The sequence below is a fragment of the Dama dama genome, chromosome 32 (assembly GCF_033118175.1).
Source record: "Dama dama isolate Ldn47 chromosome 32, ASM3311817v1, whole genome shotgun sequence".
Classification (NCBI taxonomy): Eukaryota; Metazoa; Chordata; class Mammalia; order Artiodactyla; family Cervidae; genus Dama; species Dama dama.
This window is the reverse complement of record NC_083712.1, coordinates 34,395,496-34,417,873: the sequence shown is the minus strand read 5'-3', so window position 1 is coordinate 34,417,873 and position 22,378 is coordinate 34,395,496. Positions and strand designations below refer to the sequence as shown.

Genomic DNA, 22,378 nt, shown 5'->3' with positions numbered 1-22,378 from the left:
TTTACAACTGCTAGACATTAAGCATGGTGTACAGTATCATGTTTCAAGTTCAGATAGAATCAGTTCTGTATTTGTATAGTCCACCCTGTTTATAACTCCACTTCAGTGTTTTAGTGATTCTGGACAAATTGGTATATTTTCCCTTTTTGATTTCAGAGAAAAGTAAATCTGGCTCCAAACAAAAAGCCACAATTTTTTATTCTTCACGTATTCAAAACTGATATATTGCTACAGCGATACCTGTCATGACTTTAAGTTGATTTTGAGGTAGTGCCATTCAAGTTTCATTTTCTGTTTAATCATTGTCAGGCACTTGGGGGTTTATACCATGGTGCAACAAAAGGCTGCCTGCTAAATGTTAACAGCAGCAGGGGATGAGAATGCCATCTTGCCTGGGGAGAAAAAGACCCTATAGATGGACCAAAAAAAGTCAATCTAAACACACACACAAAATTTACTGTAGGAACTGTTAAAACCAAGTAACCTTCCCTATCACTCTAATATATAAACAAAAAGCTATGGTTTTTATTCTGTATCTCAAAATTAACCTGAAAATTATCATCAAAATAAAAGATGAAGTAGTTGAAGCTTTATAGCACATATTATGCTTAGTCTTATCTTGAGCAAACTGAGTTTCAGATATTTAATATTCAACACAGATACCTTTTTTTTAGGTGGAGGAGGAATGGTTTATGGTATTCCTTCTACATTATCCATGGGCTTCACCAGTGGCACAGTGGCACAGCCAGGAGGGAGATGTGGGTTCGATCCCTGTGTCAGGAAGATCCCCTGGTGAAGGAAATGGCAACCCACTCCAGTATTCTTGCCTGGAGAATCCCATGGCCAGAGGAGCTTGGCGGGCTACAGTCCATGGGGTCACAAAGCGCTGGACATGACCCTCATCAGATCAGGTCTACGTTATTGAAGTATCTCACAAATATAATTTGTTGCCAAAAACTGTCCAGTTTTAACTCCTTTTATCATAATACATGTGCATATATACTTCTGTACCTTGTTCAGGAACCCTGATCCATAGAACTGATCTGGTCCAAGTGGTCTCATTAGGGGAAAATAGGGTATGTAAAGGTAGCTGCAATAATTTGAGACATATGATGGAGGTCACAAAAGGAACCTTCTGAAGATTTTTTGTTCACCTCGACCTGTACTCTCAGGGGTCAGAAAGAACGGAGGACGTGGAGTCAGAGAGGCTGGTGTGGAATTTAGATATTAATATAACCTTGACAAATACTGAGTTGTCTATGCCTCTCAGTGTCTTCATCGATCTAATGGGACAAATACAATCTGTTCTCAGATGAAAGTACCTGACACATGGTAGGTGTTCATTAAAAAATGTTATTATATGCTATTATTACCTTTTTAATTATAATAAAAGAAAAATCCACCTTATTAATGCCATGGCATTCCCTCACTCCCAAAAGACTCTTCAGCACCACGGGGAGGAACAGCGACCAACCAGTTCACATCTAGATTTTCAGACAATTTGCAATAATGCCATCTAAGATGAAACAGGGGCTTCCCAGGTGGCTCTGGTGGTACACAAACTGCCTGTTGATGAAGGAGATGCAAGAGACAAGGGTTCGATCCCTAGGTCAGGAAGACTCCCTGGAGGAGGAAATGGCATCCCACTCCAGTATTCTTGCCTGGGAAACTGCATGGGCAGAGGAGCCTGGCGGGCTACAGTCCCTGGGGCTACAAAAAGTCAGACGTGACTACGTACACACACATACACACACATGCACAAGGTGACGCAGTCTTATAAATCACCACGTAGAAAGTGATCATAAATGGAGAAACCTTCAATCTATGACTGAAGTCAATGTGATCTGTCAATGTGAATTTTTTCAACCTTGATTTTTAAATATTTAAAAGTATTTAAATATTTAAATATACTTTTCATGATTGAAGGTTAGGTGGTTTTCCAATAATTACACCTATGTACAACTTTTAGAAATTGTGACAATCTAACTAGAAAAAAATCATCCCATATTAATGATCATATCCATTTAATAAATACTTCCTAGGAATCAACATAGCAGTATGTTATGGGAATGGAAACATACACCAAAATTTCTTCTTTCAGGACCTTACATTCCAGTTTGGGAAGTGATGTAGACACCTGTGACAATTAAAAGTGGCAAGCTTATTGTCTGAAGCAAGAGCAAGGAAGTCACCAAGATAGTAAGGCTGGGCATTGGAAGACAGATCTAATATCTGGGTATAACAAAATATAGAGTTCATTTTTACGCTTCAATTACAAAAAGACTTTTTTTCTTACAATTTCAAATCATTTTTTTTGGGCATTTTTTTTTTGGACTTGTTTTATTAAAAACATTTTTTTATTAAAGAGACTGCCTAAAAATGTCCAAAATTTGCCTTTCATAAAATCATAAAGTTTTGGGATAGTTTGTGTGTTTTTAAAACACTCAAATGTTTTTTTTTCTTCTTCTTCATTCTTACTTTCTTTTTCTATTTTTCATTCTTTAATAAAATATACCCAGGTCTGCACCTCTTCTAAAAAGAAGGGGGAGAATGACATTTTAAGAATTATGTAGAATATAGCTCACCCTATTCTTCATGAAGTCTCACTCTACCAGAAGCTTCAGTTAGACGTATCCTTGATGCCCTTTTTACCCAAAAGGTCATAGCCAACATGCTAGAAACTTTAAAAAAAAAAAAAAAAAAGGCAGAAAATTTGCCATAATACTTGTTTCTATGTGTGCACATGGAGTGGATGTGAAGTTTCATTTCTATTTTTGCACAAAGCTTAACAATTTTAAATCTCAGTTCCCTTTACCTGAACTGTAAAGACATTTTTAAAGGCTCAAATAAACCGCTTATGCGCCCTTGAGCCACCTATTTTCTTTCTAAAGCTTATCTTGCTTTCACACAGCCTCATTTACACATACAAGGCAATTCTCCTGCCCCCATGATCTATTCATTCTAAAACATACCCAAGGACTCTTTGTGTGGTTTACTTTTTTAAAGATAGCTTGAGTGAACAAAGATGTATTTCTGCTTTGGAGCATTAGGGACATGAAATTAGGAAGCTTCTACAAGGAGAGAAGAGGAAAAAACTCATCTAGGTCAACTAGAGGGAAATGTACATAATTTATAAAAAATCTATTATGGCCACTTAATTTTTTTCTCAGGTATATGTAAAGTTACTCTTCTTTATATTCCCTTCATATCACATTTTACCATAAAAATATCCTGTCTGACAAGGTGGGTTCCTCCGGGCACATTTTATCAGAAGGAGGATATGTTAGATTTTACAGCATTTAAAAAAAATAAATGTAGCGCTTCCTTCTTTCTAATAGCTCTGCAGGCTGAGAGTTATAAATAATTATGATTTGTTCTCAAAGTTACCTTATTTTCGAATGACATAGATTTCTGCAGGTTGACAAAATAGATCTCTGAGTAAAAATTCAAGACAACAATTGTACAGAACATCATAAAAAACGTTTTATATATAATCTCCTGTAGATTATTCTGTTAATATATCTTTCTTCCTAAATGGGGAATTTATAGTTAAAAACTTGATCAAATGACACAGAAGCTTGTCAATTAATCACTGTTCTTAAGAAATGAAGTTTAAGAAAACTGAGAGAGGAATCATCTTAAAGGATAATTTTACTTTCAATATTTAATAAGCAATAATTTTAATTAATTTGCTATTTTAATTTACTAGAGTATCACTCCATTATAACTAAGATACATTTTCAAGTTTGCCATTTCTGCTACCTTAGGACCAATTAAATGGCCTTTAGCAAATAAAAATAAAAAACAAACTTTCCCTACTGAAAATAAAATTCAAGAACCTGCAAGCTTTTCATATACATTTCTAGGCCACCTAATAAAAAATATCTCCTTAGATACATAACATATCTTTGTAAGTCCATCTGTGTATTATGGAAAAGTTTCTGACAATCAAGGAGTAATCTCACTGTGGTTAAACTCCTCTAAAACACCCAGTTAAATTTCTAAGTTCTTTAGAAACTTTTCAAACTTCTTTCAGAATCCTACATAGTATGACATAATTTCTGATGCCGCTTAATCTTAGTTCCTACTTTTAATGGCAAATTATAGATTCTCATCATCTTTTTAAATGAGATAAATGCCAGAATTTTGATTTCTTGGTAAAATGACCAAACTTTAAATGAAGGCAGAAACAACAACTGACAACTTAAAAAAAAAGACAACAGTAAAACAAATCACTACCCAAACCATATTTCATTGTAAACAATACTTACCACAGAATGAATGAACATATTCTATCTGAAGCAATATTTAAAAAAATAATTTGATTTAAAGCAAATCAATACCCAAACGATACTTCATTTTAAAACACATACCACAGAATGAATAAACATATTCTATCTGAAGCAATATTATTTAAAAATTAACTTGATTTAAAAATCTGCACCCCATGTTCTACTTTGTTATAATATGTATTGTCACATACAAAGAGCACAATTAACCACAAATAACCTTTTCTACTTTACTGCAAACTCCTTCAGCCCCAGGGCTATTCTATATTCACTTCTCCCAACCATCTCCTCCACCAAGAAATACACATCGCAGTTCCTAGCACTCTGCTGGAACAGAGTAGAAACTGGGTTATTAACTATTTGTTTATTTTAATTAAAGGGAGGTCAGTCCTCAGTGGTCTAAGAATCAAATAGTAGAAACAGGCCCATCAAATTTGCATCATAAACTTACCACTTACTTGCTGTTTGACCTTAGTAGACACTTAGCTTATCCCTATCTATATATTATTATTCTTACTATTAAAATGGAAATATTAATAGCTCCCAAATTCCTTTTAAAACTTAAAAACTGATGAAACAGTTTATCATTACAGATAAAAGTTCCTTTTATCTGGAACTGGCATTATTTAACAAAGCCAGTCTGTCCTTCTTTCATGTCACGCTTTACAAAGCCTGAAGAAGTAGTTCTGGAATACCTGAGCAAAAATCAGAACAACAGCTCATATTGATGAGCTAACCCAATCTAAGTACCCAATCTCCTAAAAAGAGACAGTTATGGACTTGAAGGAAGATGGGCACAGCTTTAGGCTACAGCCCACACCGGCCCATGTTACTGGTTTTTAAGATTTTGTTGACCTCTGATAGAGATAAAATGGAAAGCGCCATTCCAGCATTTCTTTGATGATTAGTATACCCAGCCTCTCTATAAAAGAAATGAAGCCATCTAGCAATGGCTAGAGGCATTATAATAAGAATAAGGCACAGAATAGTGGGAGATGCTCACGGATGAACTACTGGAGACATTATTCCCTCTGGGTTTTAGTGGTAACATCTATAAGGTTGATAAAGCCTCAATCAGTTTGAGTTCACACTTTTCAAAAGACCTGCTGACTATTCTATGCAATTTTAAATGGAATGGACTAAGCATGCTTCTTTTACTTTTCTTACTGGGAAAAAAAAAAAAATACCCTAATCAACATGCAACTACTCTAGTGAAAGAAACTAGTAATTTCTCAAAATCTACTTAATCATAGGTTTTTGGAAAAAATTCTGAAGTACTTTCTGGCTTTTAATTCTAAAGTCTGAACATTTTACCGATTTGAAAATGCTTCCCATGACTTAGATTTGAAAACTGTAACCCATTTTTCTACTCTTTTCTACTTTCTTCAGAAGAGGCTAAAAAAGTTTTGACATTAAAAGAGGGCATTCCTAAGAATGATGATAGTCAGCTCTTAGGTACTAATAAAGAGTCCTTCAAAAATGATATTTCCGTTGTCTTCAATTTTCTAACTCTTTATTTTCTTTACAATGGTAAATTTGCTTTCATTTTGTCTGCCCAATTAAATAATTTTCAACAACATTTATTGCTAACTTTCCTTTAAAATTCTCTGTGAGCCCTATTTCCTGACTCTTCTAAATTTGTCTGCTCATCAGCTATAGAGGACCATGTTGGTTTTGCCTGGCCAGTCCACTTCCCCTTGTTTAGGTACAGAACCCTCCTCTCTGTAATGAACCCACAGCATGCAGTTAGTCCCCAAGGGACTGAGCCCATCTGTCCCACTAATCCACACACACACAGCGGCGGATATCTGACCAACCCCTACCCAATTGGAGTCATTAATCTCCTTGGGATACTGTATCCTTGGGATACAGTCATTATTTTAGGGGTAAGTATATGATGCAAGCAGAGCCAATCAGATTCTTCCTTAAAATCTGGTGTTCGGATAAGAAGTGGATTTTCTCTTCTTCTTAGATTATGAACCAAGAGGAAAGAGGCTCAAGATATGAGCAGCTATTCTCCTATCAGACAGAGAAAACCCACTAAGAACAAAGTTAACATATGTAGAGAAGCAAAGCATAAAGACTGAGGAACCATCATATCATATCATTTGAGCCTCTGGACCAAACTGGGTCAGTTTTATGCGCTAGTACACTCCATCTATACTTAAGCTCTTTGCAGTTGAATTTCTATCACCTGCAGTTGAGAAACTCCTAACTGAATCACCATCCATATTTCTTACTGCTTTATGACATTGTTCTTCAACCCTTTTTGAGGGGTGGGGGTGCTGTTTCCTATAGCATGCAGGTCTTTTAATAATAGATGGGCCTCTACTCCCATTTTTAAAAGATCCCTAGATAAGTTGGGGAAAAAAATGAAGGCTGAAGAAATCCACCAAGTTCATCATTTACTTTGATAAGCAAACAATAAAATCCTGCTAGCTCTGTTTTCCTACATGCTTTCTTTGTGCCTCTCTGACTCCATCTTCTTGTCTTCATGTTACCACTTAATTTTCTTTTAATTCTTATATATAATCCACCTCACTGCTTTATTTCTAATGATTAAAAACAATTATAGCTTTAATTCTTCTCTAAAAGCAAGAAAAATAGAGATGTCCTTCCCTCTCCCAGCTGAGATACAAAAAGATGGAGGATCTTTTCTAATGTTCAAGGGACTATTCTAATAAAAAGTCTCCCAAAGAATGAAATAGAGGAAAATAATTGCTTTGGGGCTGATAATTTTCTACTAACAAATATACCTATCATACAAATGATATCTAGGATTTATGACATTATACAAAGCTTCCTTGATATCTCAGTTGATAAAGAATCTGCCTGCAATGCAGGAGACCCAGGTTTGATTTCTGAGTCAGGAAGATCCGCTGGAGAAGGGATAGGCTACCCACTCTAGTATTCTGGCCTGGAAAATTCCATGGACTGTATAGTCCATGGGGTTGTAAAGAGTCGGAGACGACTGAGCGACTTTCACATGACATGCAAGAAGAGGCTAAACAGTAATCAGCCTAGAATAAGGTCACACATCTACCCCCAACATCAACGACCACTGGGGAAGATTCCCTTGTTTGTTGAAAATCTGATTCCTATTAGCACAATGGCTCTTATTCCCACCTCTGTAAATAGCAATGTTTAGAAACAGATAAATTCTCAAACTAACAAAGTCAAAGAGCAGGTCATTGGAATGATTCTAGGCTGTTTTCTTCCTCCTTTTATGGTATTAAAACTTTGAATTATGTTGCTAGTAACTCAGGGCTTTCCTGTCCATTTCACTATGTTGGAGACTGTAGAGAGTATTATTATTTCACCAAAAGGCTGACTCTGAGGTAACTGGTATAAGTGTGACTATATACCTAGACTCCATTTTGATGCTTTTTTAAAGAAGCTCTCTTTTCTCCTTTTTTTTAAGAAGCTCAAGCTCCATGGATAGACTTAGAGACTGTCATACTATGAGAAGTTAGTCAGACAGAGAAAGACAAATATCATATGATATCACTTTCATGTGGAATCTAAAAATAGGGTATAAGATAATTTATCTACAAAACCGAAATGGAATTACAGATGTAGAAAATAAACTTATGGTTATCAAGGGGTAAGGGGTGGGGAGGGATAAACTGGAAGGCTGGGAATAACATACACACTACTATATATAAAAGAGATAACTGATAAGGATCTACTGTATAGCATTTAATACTTCTCAATACTCTGTAATAATCTACATGGGAAAAGAATCTAAACAAAAGTGCATATGTGTATATGTACAACAGATTCACTTTGCTGTACAACTGAAAATACCTCAATAAAAATTTAAAACTTTAAACTATTAAAAAAAAAAAGTTCAAGGCAGTTGCATGGATCCTGTAAGACTTTGTAATTAAAAAAAACAACAACAACATGATTTAAATCAGATGATTCAGGTTTAAATTTCTGTTTTACCACTTATGTAGTTTTTGAATTTGGATATGTCAGAAATTTCTGAGTCTCAAGTTCCTTATCTGACAAATGGGATGAAATCTAGGTCATAGAATTATTGAATTATTGTGTGAATAAATGACTCAATATATGAAAATATACCTTATAAAATTTAAAGTATGATACAAGGATCAGTTATTTATATATACACAGTACACACATATTTGTATGGCTCAAAAGGATAATTTTGTAACAGATTAATTTCAACGGAATACAAAAGGCTAAAGACAATTTACTTATAAGCTTGATGAGACGTTTTATCAAGTAGTGGAATGCAATGAGGGACACTGAATGCCTTTAGAAAGGCAGAAATGAGGAATGATTTTACAGTTGCAGGGAGTACAAGGGAAAGTTGTAAGGGAAAATGTAAGACATATTCACATAGAAAATGAAAGAACTGAGCATGAAGGTAAGAATATGAATACTGCGACATACAAGCCCCGACTCTTTTCCGAGTCCCTATATTGCCCTAAAAATCTGTAACTAACCCTCCAGGCAATCAGGAAAGTGGAAGTAATACCAGTTGGGCAATCTCCATTGAAAGATTTCTTTTATTGCCAAAGAGCATGGCAATTTGTCATTCTCCGCAAGACACAAAGTTACCACATCCTTGAAAAGACCATGTTTATAAAAATCTGGAAACACAGTTTGCATTCAATCAGAAGTAGCTCTTCAACCGTCACAGGACAGAGTTCATATTTGGTACCAAAAAAGATCTAAAGTTGGAATGCCATTTTTTCCCAGCTGAGAATCATTTAGCAAAGGTCCGGGCAGTTCTGTCTACATTTAGAGTAGGTCAGTCAGTTATAGATGAAGGGGGAAGTAAGAACCGTAGCTCTGAAGCTCACGAATAGACCAGTAGACCTGGTCCAATCTATTCAATCCAGAGCACCAAGCTATCTCCCAGGGAACATGCTGTAAATCTCAATATAACAGAAATGTTTCTGCAGACAAAAGGCATTCTTCCTTCAGCTAGCTCTTTTAGGTGCCAAATTAAAGATTGAATTGTTCATTTCATTCAGAGATTTCAAAGAGGACTTCCTGGATAAGATCCTTTCCAGCGCAGTCTTAGCTGAGAATATATATTATTTTGGAACAGACAGTGATTTCTCGGCATAGAACTTCCAGCATCACGATTTAGACTGAAAAATCATTAATCCCTTCCTGCTCCAACAATAAGGATAATTTCTTATGTTGCTCAAATAAAATGGAAGGACTCCCTTCATTTCTATTTTCTTCAGAGACACATGCATTGTTCAGGTACTGGCCATCTTCTGTCTATAGGGGAGACCATCTAAGTGCTAAACGATTCACGTTCATTTGTTCATATTAGGCTTCTCATTAAGATAAACATGATTATACCGACACAGTAACTGAGCCTTAAGGACATTGAATCACTTGCCCAAGAATACACAGTAATTAACAGCACTGGTATTGAGACCTAAGGACGTGAGTCCATCCAATGTCTGTGTTCTTTTCATTTCTCTTCACCAGCCTTTGATGGGTAACATAAAGATTACATGGGCTCAGCTGGTTCAAGGCAATGCATTTAATCTACTACACATACTCTCAATCCACTTTGTATCAGTGACAACCTTCCCCCCCATTCACAGAATCTCATTCCTTTCAGTATTAAAGTCTTCTTTATTTTTTTTAAAAGGCAACAAAATGTCATGTGTTACAACAGGCTAGCGTACTGCCCGGGTTTGAATCTTGCTTGAGAAACTTTAGACAAAATACATCAGTTTCATCATCTGAGAAATGCAAGAAGGTTTTATGAGAACCATGAACCATGTAAATTACCTTGTACAGTGCCTGGCATGCAGTGAGCCTTCAATAAAGGTTTGCTATTACTATTACTATGATTTGAAACGTATATTACTATTTAAGACTGTTTTCCAGAAAGTTTTCTTTATTTTCTTTCCTGTAATTATTCATTAGACTTTATATTTTTGTTTCTCTCATTTTTATATTAAATTGGAATGGATGGGACTTAATTCAGTAAAGTGGTTGGTATAACAGTTATACTTTTTATAGCATTTGACAAAACTGTCTGCAAAATGGGGTCACCAGCAGCTGGCAATTCAGAGAGAAATCATTAAGGTTTGTCCTAAACAATCCATTTGCTTTTTTGCTGATGCTGTGTAAAGGAGGAACAAGATAGTCCTACTGACTTTTGCAAATTTGAAGCTCTTTTCTTCTACAACCTGTCACTTATGTGTAATAGGACACTCATTTAGCAAAGTATTCATATGTTTTAAGTCACAGATGCGTCCTTTACAAAAGAATAACATAAAATGAAGGGAAACAATGCTAATTTTTACCAAAGGATTATTATAATACACTTTAAAAGAATTATAAACGAAGAACTCTAAAAAGAGTGAATGTATAATGCAAATTCCCAAATTCACAGAGTTAAAATGAGCCTTACAAAGGGAAAGATTAGTATCATATCTTTGCTATTTCACCAATATTTATGAACTGTCAGGAAAAATAAATAGAAAGAGAGCAAAAGTGATAAAGTGTTTGCAGATGAAACATAAATCTCTTAAAATCTCCAATCACATACAGGGGTTTTACATGTCTCCTTTCTGGCTGAAACAAAGTGAAAAGAAACCTATTCAGGGCTGATTATTTCTGACCTGTGGGAACTTTTCCTGGGCCTTTGACACTTTTATATATTTTGAATTTTTAAGTCCAGGGTATTATGATTGCTGGTTCTTCAGGTTTCAGCTCCAGCCTTTACTAAGCTGAGATATGCTTGCATCAGAGCCCTGCCCCCATGCAGAATCCCACTGAACACGGCCTTTGGAGGAGCTGAGTATCGCATGCTGCTCTGATAGTTCTCGCCCAGCATGGACTTAGGACCCTGCCACTATTGGCTCATATTTCCAAATGACAGAACATAATTTCATGAGATTAAAAAATGTACTCATTAAATGGATATAATATGACAAAAAAAATGTATTCATTAATCAACTCAGCAGGATTTACTAAGACCCTACCAGGAGGGGGCGTGCCAGACGGAAATGGCCCATTGAAATGTTTTAACGCAATAGTACACAAAGCCTTCTTTCTTACTTGTAAACCCTGACCAAGTGTCAGGAGCTAATTCTGCTGAGAGTTAAAGATCAGAGTCAAATTTCAACATGACTTCTCTCTCCACAGTATTGCAGTGAACAGAAATGTAAACTAAGAGATTCATTTCAGTTCCCTAAGAATTTCTTCCATTCCCAAACTACTCGGATATACTTAAGAATCACATCCATCCCATTAATGATAGCATGAAGGGTTCCAATTACAAGAGTTTCTATAACTTCTTTCAATGAATCATGCAGGGGGGAAAACGAGTCCCAGACAAAACGACAGAGAGAAAATTCTAGTGTTTGCATTTGCTTAATAAACACTCAAAAATAGAAAACAAGGTTCAATATGATTCCTCAACACTAGTTAGCTGAAATCTACATAATCATTCTAATCTTTTTGTAATGAGAGTTAAATAACAAATATCCCAAACTCCCCAGAAAGGATTATCATTTTGGGGAATGTAATGCTTATCCTTAGGGGAAGTCAATCTAATCTGAGCATTTCCTTTCCTGTTTGATTTTACTAGATTATTGCCATCAATCCAGTTAAACGATGCTTTATCTAGTTAAAGTATAGTCAAAACATCATACTCATGCAATAAAAATACATTTACATCGTATTGTGACAGTCTGGGTATCACCAACCCAAATGGATTTTAAAATCAAACTGGATATTTAGACCGATTGGCAAAACTATGGAAATTGCCTCAAAGAAATACCTCCTTTTCAAGTATTTTATACCAGGCTGATAGAGAAAGGAAATTGTTCATTAAACACACTCTCTGGGCTGGAACAGAATAATTAGGAATATCTATGTAATGAAGAACTTAATAAACTGAGAAAGAGCTTTAAATAAAGAGCTAAAATCAGGGACAGAAAGATTGTAGTTGTAAGTTTTATTTTCAAGGCCTGATACACTCCCCTATTGCATATCAAAATTTAATTCTAGGCTACTCACAATTTATAAGTATCAAAACTATTTTTACTAGTCCTTGCTAACTTCTTAAGTTCCCCTGACACAGCGCAAAGCACCAATCAATCTAACAGTTGCAGACCTCCTCAAGCACAAAGCACATTTCACATTAAACATTTGAAAACTAATCTGAGATCTTGCCTAGGGACTTGCTTTCAAACATTTTCATAATTAGTCACTTGCTATCAAATTTGAATCAAGGGCATCTATATATAGTTTCCATAATCCATCACAACAGACTTTATATGAGAACTGAGGAGCTTTTTGGAATAAAGGTCCCAAACAGCTGGGTATCACGCCTTAGGCAGTTGCTGAAGGCATCATGATACACTAAAAAAAGAAAAGTAAAGAAACAAACAACCGACAATGTTCTCTGTTGCTCAGCCAGAACTAGGCCTCGGAAGTGAGGCAGTTATACGCCAACATTCAAAGACATTGCATTACCTTAAAACTGTATGTCTGTATCTCAAGGGGAGGGGATATCTGGTCAATCCCAAGCAGAGCAGGAGTTAATTTCTATTCCAAACAGCAAACACCATCCTATTCCCAAACTTGATACCCCATTCCCCAGTAAGGATGGAGGAGAGACATGAACATGATCTTCAGAAGCAGATACTGTCTTGGGTTAAACACTAGTGAACAGAATATTTAAATATACTTACATGAAGAGGTATTTGTTCCTTCTGTTGATACTGATATTCTAATGGAAGACTCTATAAAAAATAAAAGTGGAATGAAGCTGTATTGAGTCATGCCACTTGAATTCTTAAATTAGAAATTTTGCCAGCCTTGGGTATCACCTAGAACAAGAGGTCTAGAAAATGGTGCAACAGAAAAGCTGAAAGCATCTCAAAGTCAAAGGAAGGTATATGCAATATTCAAAGAATACTTGAATATTCCACAGAGGAATGTTTCTACAGTCTGGACACAAAGGCTTCTTAAAGTTGCAAAAGGGGCTGGTCCATCTGCAAAGATACCCCTCCACACACCAAACTGCTCTTCAAATTTCCTAGAACCACTACTCTGAACAGATCCACACTCCAGGTAAGACAGACAATTCCTTTTCTTAGGTTGGTCTTGATTTTAAGAAACATGAACAAAGAGAACACTCTCCACATTCAGAGAGAATGAAAGGCAACTTTCATGCTTAGAGGGGAAAAAAAGAAGGATGAAAATATTTTCAGGCAAACTGCTCTGCATAAACATTCTGCCCAAACACAATGCTGAATATAGTCCATGCAGGGTCCACTAGAGCGATTACATTAGGATCGAACAAAACGTACTAAATAAACACATAATACAATCATTGGGGATGCACAGCAGCTTGATTTTCTCAGATGGTAAGGCTAAAGGAAGGAAAACCAGTATTTAGGTAAAGCAGAGCATAAAACATACCTCATGCAAAAAAAAAAAAAAAAAAAAAAGCATGAGACCTAAGGGTTTTTATGAGTAAGAACTAAGAACAACTCAGTATCAAAGAAGGATTGAAATTCAGCAGCCATAAAGTTATAAAGATTCAAGTCACATATCCGAAAATAATAGTTACAGTCATTCCAAATTCCCAAGGCAAGCACCCCATAAATCTAAAAGCTCAGATTTGTAACAGCACCTATTGGGGTCAGAAAATGAAGTCCGTATATTAAAGAAATGCCAGAGTGAAAGGTGAGGAAATTCAGAAACTCTACAAATTTTTTCTTATCTCCATCTCTCCATATCCCCTCTCTCTCCCATTCTTTTTCTGCTACTCAGAAAAGTGAGATCCTCTTATGCTCCAGGATCATACCACCTTACAACACAAGCAGATGCCCTAAATATGATCAAAGTGGCCATAGAGAAAACTAGATTTTATGATTTTGAACAATGACTTTGAAGAGAAGAGGCTAAACTGGGGAAGGTAAGATAGAAAATGGATGTAAAATCACACGGCCTCTGAGATTAAATATTTATTTGTAAATATTCTAAAAGTTTTGTTAACTACATAATCACAAAGGATAAGAAAAAGTAAAAAAAAAAAATAAAAAATTAAATTCACACCAGATGAATAACTTTCACGGCTAGTGGAGAAATCAATGAATTAGGGCTATACATGGGTTAGTAGAGTTGGGTTTTAAGTAGCTAATAAATGCTCAGACCACAATTGCTATCAGCAAATATTATAGGCAAGTGAGAAACAAACAAAACCAAACAAACCAAAGGAAAAAAAAGCAACAGCATTTTAAAAAGTCAGGCTTATGACAATGCTTCTGCCCAAGTTTAGTGACCCACAATTGAGCATTAAGAGCCCAAAGGTCAGAGGTCAGACAGTGATACATTATCCAGGAATGAACTGTGATGGATGAAGGAGGGCAGAAACCACTAAGAGAAGCACCTAGAAAGATACAAAAGCTGAAGTTACAACCCAGATATCTCCTTTCCTGGTCTAGTGCTCCTCAAGTTCCATCTAGGTTCCTTTTTCTCATGCATGCCTCTTGGGTCCAAGTTCAGACACACAACAAGAACCGTACTCCTTTAAGGAAAATCCAAAAAAGGCAGAATGAACTGGAGAAAAAATGTTGGAGCAGAAAACAGGAGCAGCTGAAATGTGGATGAGGAAGGGGTTCTGATTAGTAGAAGGAAGAGCCAGCTGTGATGCCTGTCGTTCTGGTTAGTAAAACTCGACAAGCTTATTTTCCTTACCTGAAGACACATACGCTGTCTCAGTTGAGGCTGGCATGCCAGTGGTGATCTCTGCAAAAAAGAAAAGTTGATAGGACATTACGATGTACAGTCAGGAGGCTGGGAGTCAGCTCCACAGCCTGCCTTCAAACCAAAAAATGTGTTTAAAGAAGGAAGTATTGCAAGGAGGTGATGAAAGCCCTGGCTTTATCCACACAGAGAGTGAGAAATGTGAAAAAGAAGACTGTCCAAATAAGTAGTTTTTCTTTCTTGGGCAAAGAGCAGGAGATGGGCTGTGACAGAATAATTAGCAAGAAGTCCCTGCCCCCACTGCACTCCCTGGAGAAGAAAATATAGCAAAGAGACTGTGGGCTCCTCTTCAGAAAGGAAGACAGAAATGGCAAAACCAGGAAAAATCAAAGCCGGGGGATCAAAGTTGTGGTCAATATTTTTAAATTAGAGATCTCTGGAGAATTCCACTTCTGCCCAAATCAAAAGCAAGTAATGTTTCTAGCTGGGATTGATGAAAAACATCAGGTTCTGGCATCAAACGCTATATAAAACTGCCAATGGTAATCATACAAGTGTATTATCATTTCAGCTATTCAGGGTAGGGCACAGAGTAAGCAGGCAGCTTCCAACTCAAGGAAATGCAGAATTGACCTGCACATCTCTGGACACACTATCATCATGGGAATTGTGACAGTGTTGTTCAAGCTTTGATTCGCTTTCTAACCACCTTTTATGATGGCCTGAAGGATGAATATGTTGTCTAACTCTATACTCATTCAGCTCTTCTGCAAAGAGCTTCAGTTTGTTAAAATCTAATGTTTTCAGTAAGGTAAAGGTTTATGAAGCCTGGCAAGATATAGAGATGCAACAGTGGATATTATTCAACTTCAGTGTGTGTATTATTATTGTCATGCGTTATTGTCAGATGACTTAATGATATTCTATTATTCACTATTACTAACCAGGACAAAAAGAAAAGTAGAATCTTTTAAAAAGATTTTAAAAAGTTACTAGAGTCTACTGAAATCTGATGTTGCTTAGTTGCTAAGTTGTGTCTGACTCTTTGGTGACCTCACGGACTGTAGTCCGCCAGGCTCCTCTGTACTAAAATCCTAAGTATGCCATATATTATCATTTTATGTTGGAATTAATAGCCTGTTAATCATGTAGTTGGAAAAGTTCATGACCAATATAATCATCTTTAAATATAGATATGACCACTTAGGGTTTCCCTGTTAGAACTAGACTAGTAGGTAAGATGAATTAATTTAAGTGGCAATATTTATTCAAGTTCAGAGGCCCTAAAGATAAATGGTTTGTGGAATTGGGGAAAAAAACGGTTTCTGAGATTCAGTAGGTATGTTTAAGAATAAGCATCAAGTTAAATGAGTATATATAAACATCAGAAATACATCTTTAGTAAGACCAATTATATTTTCTCTCTTGCACATTAATATGGACAGTCCTCTCTAATGAGGCATTAGGAAGACAAACCACTCAAAGTGCAAGATTATCAAGCCACCAGTCGCCTACATCAGCTCTTATACCTACTGAAAATGGGACAAAGTCAAAGGAATCCGTATGTGAGGATATATAATGTTCTTGGGACATTTTCAAGGAGCAATCACTAAAGAGGATATTGTTTTTTTTGTTTTTTTCAGTTAAGCCATGCAGCATGTGAGATCTTAGTTCCCCAACCAGGGATGGAACCCACGTCTTCTGCATTGGAAGCACAGTCTTAACCACTGGGCCACCAGGGAATCATGAACCCTTGACAGGAAAGCCATTGGGTTTATCCTCTTTAGAGTTAACCTGCTGGCAATGGATATAAAAGATGGGGTCTGTAAAATCTCTCTTTCTTGGACATTTATTTCTTGGCTCTGTAGAAATGGTTTTATTAGGTGTCCTCTATCATTTCATAATACACTTGTGGACTAAAAGATATAAGTGGTATATAATATCAGTCAATTATGTTAAACTAACACGTCTGCCTGTACTGTGTTTGTCATTAGCCTGAATAGGAAGGCCTTTAAAATTGATTTTTTATGAAAGCCTTTGACTACATCTTGCTTGGTATTATACTCATTCAGTAAAATATTTAATTAGCACTAAGTGTGAACTAGTTGCTAAGCCCTAGCAAGCAATCATCCTAGGTAGAGTAAAACCCTTAGTAAAACTGCAATATTACACATGCCTTAATGAGGTCTGAATGTTAAATAAATTGTATACTCACTTTAAAAAAATAAAAAATAAAGAGGATACACCAAGTTGGTAATATGGCAATACCTTGTTTCTGAAATGGGTACAACTAGCTTTCTTGATATGGGCTGCAGAAAATAAAAATGTTCCTTTTGGGGGAAAAAAATCTGATTGAAGAAAAATCTTATCAAAGGTTCACAGCATTTGTCTTTTTCTATAACTTTCCAAGCAAGTACCCACACGGGGAGCGATGCTTCCTCATTCTCTGCTTGGACTCATCAGTGACAACAACAGCCAGACAGAAGCAGGAAGTTCAGGGTCACAAGAATTGGGCCAGAGTCCCAATCCTAGTATGAAGATCAAGACTCTTTTAAAATTTATTTTTGACAAACCAAGTTAAGTTGTTCACTGTGACCTTCCAAAACAAACCAAAAACACCAAATAAAGAAACCCACAAACCCAGATTCAGAGCTATTCTATCTCCAGCATAAAAGATATCTCAATGGGAGGAAAGGTTAAAAATATTTCCTTTTTTAATTGAATGACAAACTACCAGAACAGGAGGTTAGTACAAAAATGTATCTACACACAGACAACTTAAAATAACCTCCTTTCCTAAAATTAGATATTTATCCTGGAGACCTTAAAAATATCTTTAATGATTATGGTTTCAAATAAAAACCTTTTGAATTATCTTGGACGTACTACAAGCTCATGGGCTTCCCTGCTGGCTCAGTGGTAAAGAATCCACCTGCCAATGCAAGAGATGTGTGTTTGATTCCTGAGTCGGGAGGATCCCGTGGAGGAGGAAATGGAAACCCACTCCAGTATTCTTGCTTGGAAAATTCCATGGACAGAGGAGCCGGGCGGGCTACAGTTCACGGAGTTGCAAAGAGTCAGACCTGACTTAGTGACTAGATAACTACAAGCTAAGAACTTGTACACATCTATACTAAAAGTATCTTGTTAACAAAAAAGTTAATCTTTTTAATTAAAGCCACTCAGGAAATATTTTTATGTGTATTTGGGGTAGAATGTACAGACTGAGCACACAAGCTTTTGTTACAGTGGTGATTGAAAGTAATCTTGTAACAATTACAGATTTTTTAAAAGTTATCAAGTCCTGCAGTCTCCTTGATATTTAAGCAACATATTTTCCCCAAGTAATTTGGTAAATTTTGTTAATTGACAAAGGACACCCCCTTCATTAGTGCAAATTAATAAAGACTTAGAATCATCAAGAATTGAACACAGCTGAGCAGTTTATGCTGCATAGACAGTAAACATATGGAACATTAATGTATTTGTAATGTTTGCTTGTTTAATAAACTGGATCTGGTCTCAAGAAAAAGTTGCCCTGTCTTAAAAATAACACCTTCTGGAAAGGAGTTTTTCTAATTATTATGTATGCATGACTTGCTTGAGAATTCATCATGAGCACAATATACTAAATGTAACTATTTAGCAAAATACACATAAACAAATACAAGCATACATATGATGTGTCTGTGTGTATTTAAATATCCAATTATGTGACTCTTTATTATTCTAAAATTACAGGTCATTACTGTACATTTGAAAATAGTGATAAAGTATTTATTTTTAAAGATTTAAGATGGGCATACTTATTTATAGGCACTAGTGAAAATGACTTCAGGAACATATTTAAGCTCATAATGACTGTTAGTTTTAACACGTTATTGACTGGGGGATTTTTGTAGAAACTAACGCCTGTGGCCTGTGATTTGTTATGTAAGTGAATATTTAAATGTCTCCAGTCAATAACATTTGAGTAACAAAAGACGCTTTAATATGTTTCTAGTCAATAATGAGTTAAGCAATTGAGAAATTTTGGAATTAACAAATGGCTTTGAGGCAGGATGAATACTATGCCTTGAAAAGACAGTGCTTTTCCACTCAAAGTTCTCCTCCATACTACCCTTCATGGGAATCCTATGTAATGCAATATACATGGAGATTGCTACACAATCTATGTGCTTCTTAGTATCACTATAGGTTGCTCCTATAGTCAAAGATCCATCTAGTCAAAGCTATTGTTCTTCCAGTAGTCATGGACAGATGTGAGAGCTGGACCACAGAGAAGGCTGAGGGTCGAAGAACTGATGCTTTCGAACTGTGGTGCTGGAGAAGACTCTTGAGAGTCCCTCAGACAGCAAAGAGATCAACCCAGTCAATCCTAAAGGAAATAAATTCTGAATATTCATCAGAAGGACTGATGCTGAAGCTGAAGCTCCAGTACTTTGGCCACCTGATGCGAAGAGCCAACTCACTAGAAAAGACAAAGATTAAAGGCAAAAAATAAAGATGGCGACAGAGGATGAAATGGTTGGTTGGAATCACTGACTCAATGGACTTAAGTTTGAGCATACTCCAAGAGATAGTAAAAGACAGGAAAGCCTGGCGTGCAGTGGTTCATGGGGTCAAAACTTAGCGACAGAACAACAACATAAGCTGTTCACCAATATCATGGCATTTCTAACAACACTGTCAATGTGGGTTATCCACATGAGCCAACTTTTTAAAGAATCAATTGATACATTAATCAAATTTTGTAGAAATAATTTTTTTTCTGCTCCACTAAAATGAAACAGCTATTTTATTGCCAAGAGCCCCATGGCTCCTATGGGATCTTGAATCTCACTCAAATAATTTTTCTCCTGATTAAAATAAGAAAACCTAGTAGAAGATATGATTGATTAGCTGTATAGTCTCCTGTATTAATCTTTGAAAAGACAGCAGTACTTAATTAATTTGAAAACTAGTTAGGTCTATTATTCTCTTCCCTAAGCTGATGCCCAGGAGTTTTTAAGAGCTCCTTAGATACGAAGTCATGGCTAAATTAATGTTTCCTCTATAAAGACCAAGCCAAATAAAATACAACTGAAAATGAACATATAGCATAGGGTCTATTTGAGCATGGTATATGTGGCCTTTTAAACCACTATATTTGAATTCATAAAAAGAATTAACCTATAATCTATCATGTAATGATGAGTGCCTTTGTATCCTTCTTTGAGGGAAAACTCAAATGGACTGTGTTAGACTGACATAGTCTCAGAAGTCATTAGCAGACTGCATAGGTTTATATATGCTTCTGTATGACAGGTTCTTATTTCCAAATAAGGTAGGGGTTAAAAGGCATTGGAAAAGGCAGAAAACATACAAATTTCCAAAATGCTTAAGAAAATGACCAGCCAAATATTCTCTTCTAAATGCTTGAAAACATTGGAAATCAGGTCATTGTTTTACTTAAGCATATAATGATTCAAGGGGAATTTCTCAGAGAATTTCTCAGTCTTTTTGTATTATTTCATTTATATTTAGTTGCTAATCTAAGCAGATCTAAACAGTGAGTTTCATTTTAGGAAGTTTATAACATTAGATGGAAGGTCTTTATGATCTGTGCTAATTTCATTCTAATAGTTACATAGCTGTCATAATGGGATTAAAAATAGTGTCAAACAACAAGCTCGACTGGCTAAATTTTTCTTTTTCTCCTAAGGAGAAAAGAAAACACAGTCTCTCATGCATTTTTCCCCCTAACTCCTGCCATTTCTCCTAGAATCTTGTCCTAAAATATGTTCTAAACATCTTAATGCAAAGAAAGCACTGGTGTGAGAATTTAAGTAAATCACAAGAAATCCTTTGCACAGAGCTAGGATAATTAGCTCAGGGCTGTATTCCAGGATCTTTCATCAAGGCAACCTATGTAGAAATTATCAAGCCATAGTTATGTATTTAATGGAGAAATATGGGAGAGATAAGTGAGACCACACAAAACAAACAAAATGACTAATATTCCACAGACAACATAAAATCTCAAGAGGAGTTCAACATCGTATAATATTTTGGCAACATGTTCTTATTTTTAAGACTTTTTTTCCCTAACAGTCTCACCATGGTGGGGGAGGTGGGGGAGATTCTTGAGAATTCTACTCTCTCAGCCCAAGTCAATGGTAAATACATATCTAAGAAGAGATGGTTTGGCTGAGTGACGGCTTATAACCACAGTAGAGCATTCTTTTTCTCTCTGAAAGAGTGTTTCTGTGCAACCTCTGCCCAGAATCTTGGAAGACAGGAACTTGACAACATGAAGGTAGTGAATTTGAGTCCCTGGGAGCTCAGGATCTGAGACTTGGATAACCAACCTTGAGCTGAATACAGCAAATTCATAGATCACAGTAGAAGGGGGTGAACATCAGAATGATTATGTATTTTCCTTCTGGTGGTGCCACAACCAAGCTGCTGAGATGCAGGGAGAAAAGAGCGTTTCCCAACGTGCAGAATGCTCTGGCCCTGTCTGTCCTGGAGCCTGAGAGTACAGGCTCTGATGAACTGCACGTCTGACCCACAGCCTCGGAAAAGAGGAGCATTTCTAGGCAGCCATGTTTCCGGCTTCACTCTCCTGGGCTGGGTCCGTGGTGGGGACCTGGGCAGAACACGCTGATGAGCTGTAAGCGCTATGGATCTTCAGATGTGATCAGCTCTGCCAGTCAGATTTTTGCTATGGGGAATCTGATTTGGCCCCTGAGGCAACAATCACATAGTCAGAGCCAAAAGTGAAGGGCTGCCTTCAAAAGAACCATGAAGAAGAATATGGCCAAATGGAACCGTAATCAGGTCAAAGTCTGGAATTATAAAGGAGCATAAATGAAAGCAGGAGAGGTTAGAAGATACAAGGAAGAGTTGGCGAGTCAAGAATGTATCTGGGCACGAAGGGCAGAGGCTTGAGAGGGAAGCCAAAAATTCCTGATGCTTAAACTTGTAAAGACACCCTGGGTACCATTTTCTCCTGGAACCCCAGTTATAATGAAGCTCTAGTTCGTCCCAGTGGAATCCCTCTCTTTCTGCCTCACACCATTTTTGTTTTTTCCAGTTTTTGTCCTTCACAAATCAAAGAATCTACCTTAAACATTCACAAACACACAGTCTGGTATTGAGTAAGCTGTACTGAACCAGGAAGTAAGGAATTTAAAACAAATCTTAGGTCTCCATTTCTTTTTAAATACAATGAGAAGGTTGGATATGGAAGAACTAGTCTTAACGTTCTAAGAAGAAAATAGAAACAACCGCCTTGCACAGTAATTGAGATTCTTCATTCCTCTCTTCTAGTCCTTACGGAATTTTAGTTGATTAAGGATGATTTCCTTACAATATTT

The 22,378-nt window shown here is 36.4% G+C and overlaps 1 protein-coding gene across 8 annotated transcripts in view; it reads right to left on the bottom strand.

Moving 5' to 3' along the window:
* The window catches only part of NRG1 (neuregulin 1), a 1,115,683-nt gene that overhangs the window by 146,405 nt on the left and 946,900 nt on the right, over positions 1-22,378 (bottom strand). For 6 of the 8 annotated variants that reach the window (XM_061134964.1, XM_061134972.1, XM_061134974.1 and 3 more), the window contains exons 4-5: positions 15,009-15,059; positions 12,995-13,045 (exon numbers count right to left, since the gene is read on the bottom strand). The exons of the other annotated variants lie outside the window; for them this stretch is intronic. In XM_061134964.1, the coding sequence (XP_060990947.1) occupies positions 12,995-13,045; positions 15,009-15,059 (102 nt within the window). The remainder of the gene's footprint in view (positions 1-12,994; positions 13,046-15,008; positions 15,060-22,378) is intronic. 8 annotated transcript variants of the gene reach the window in all.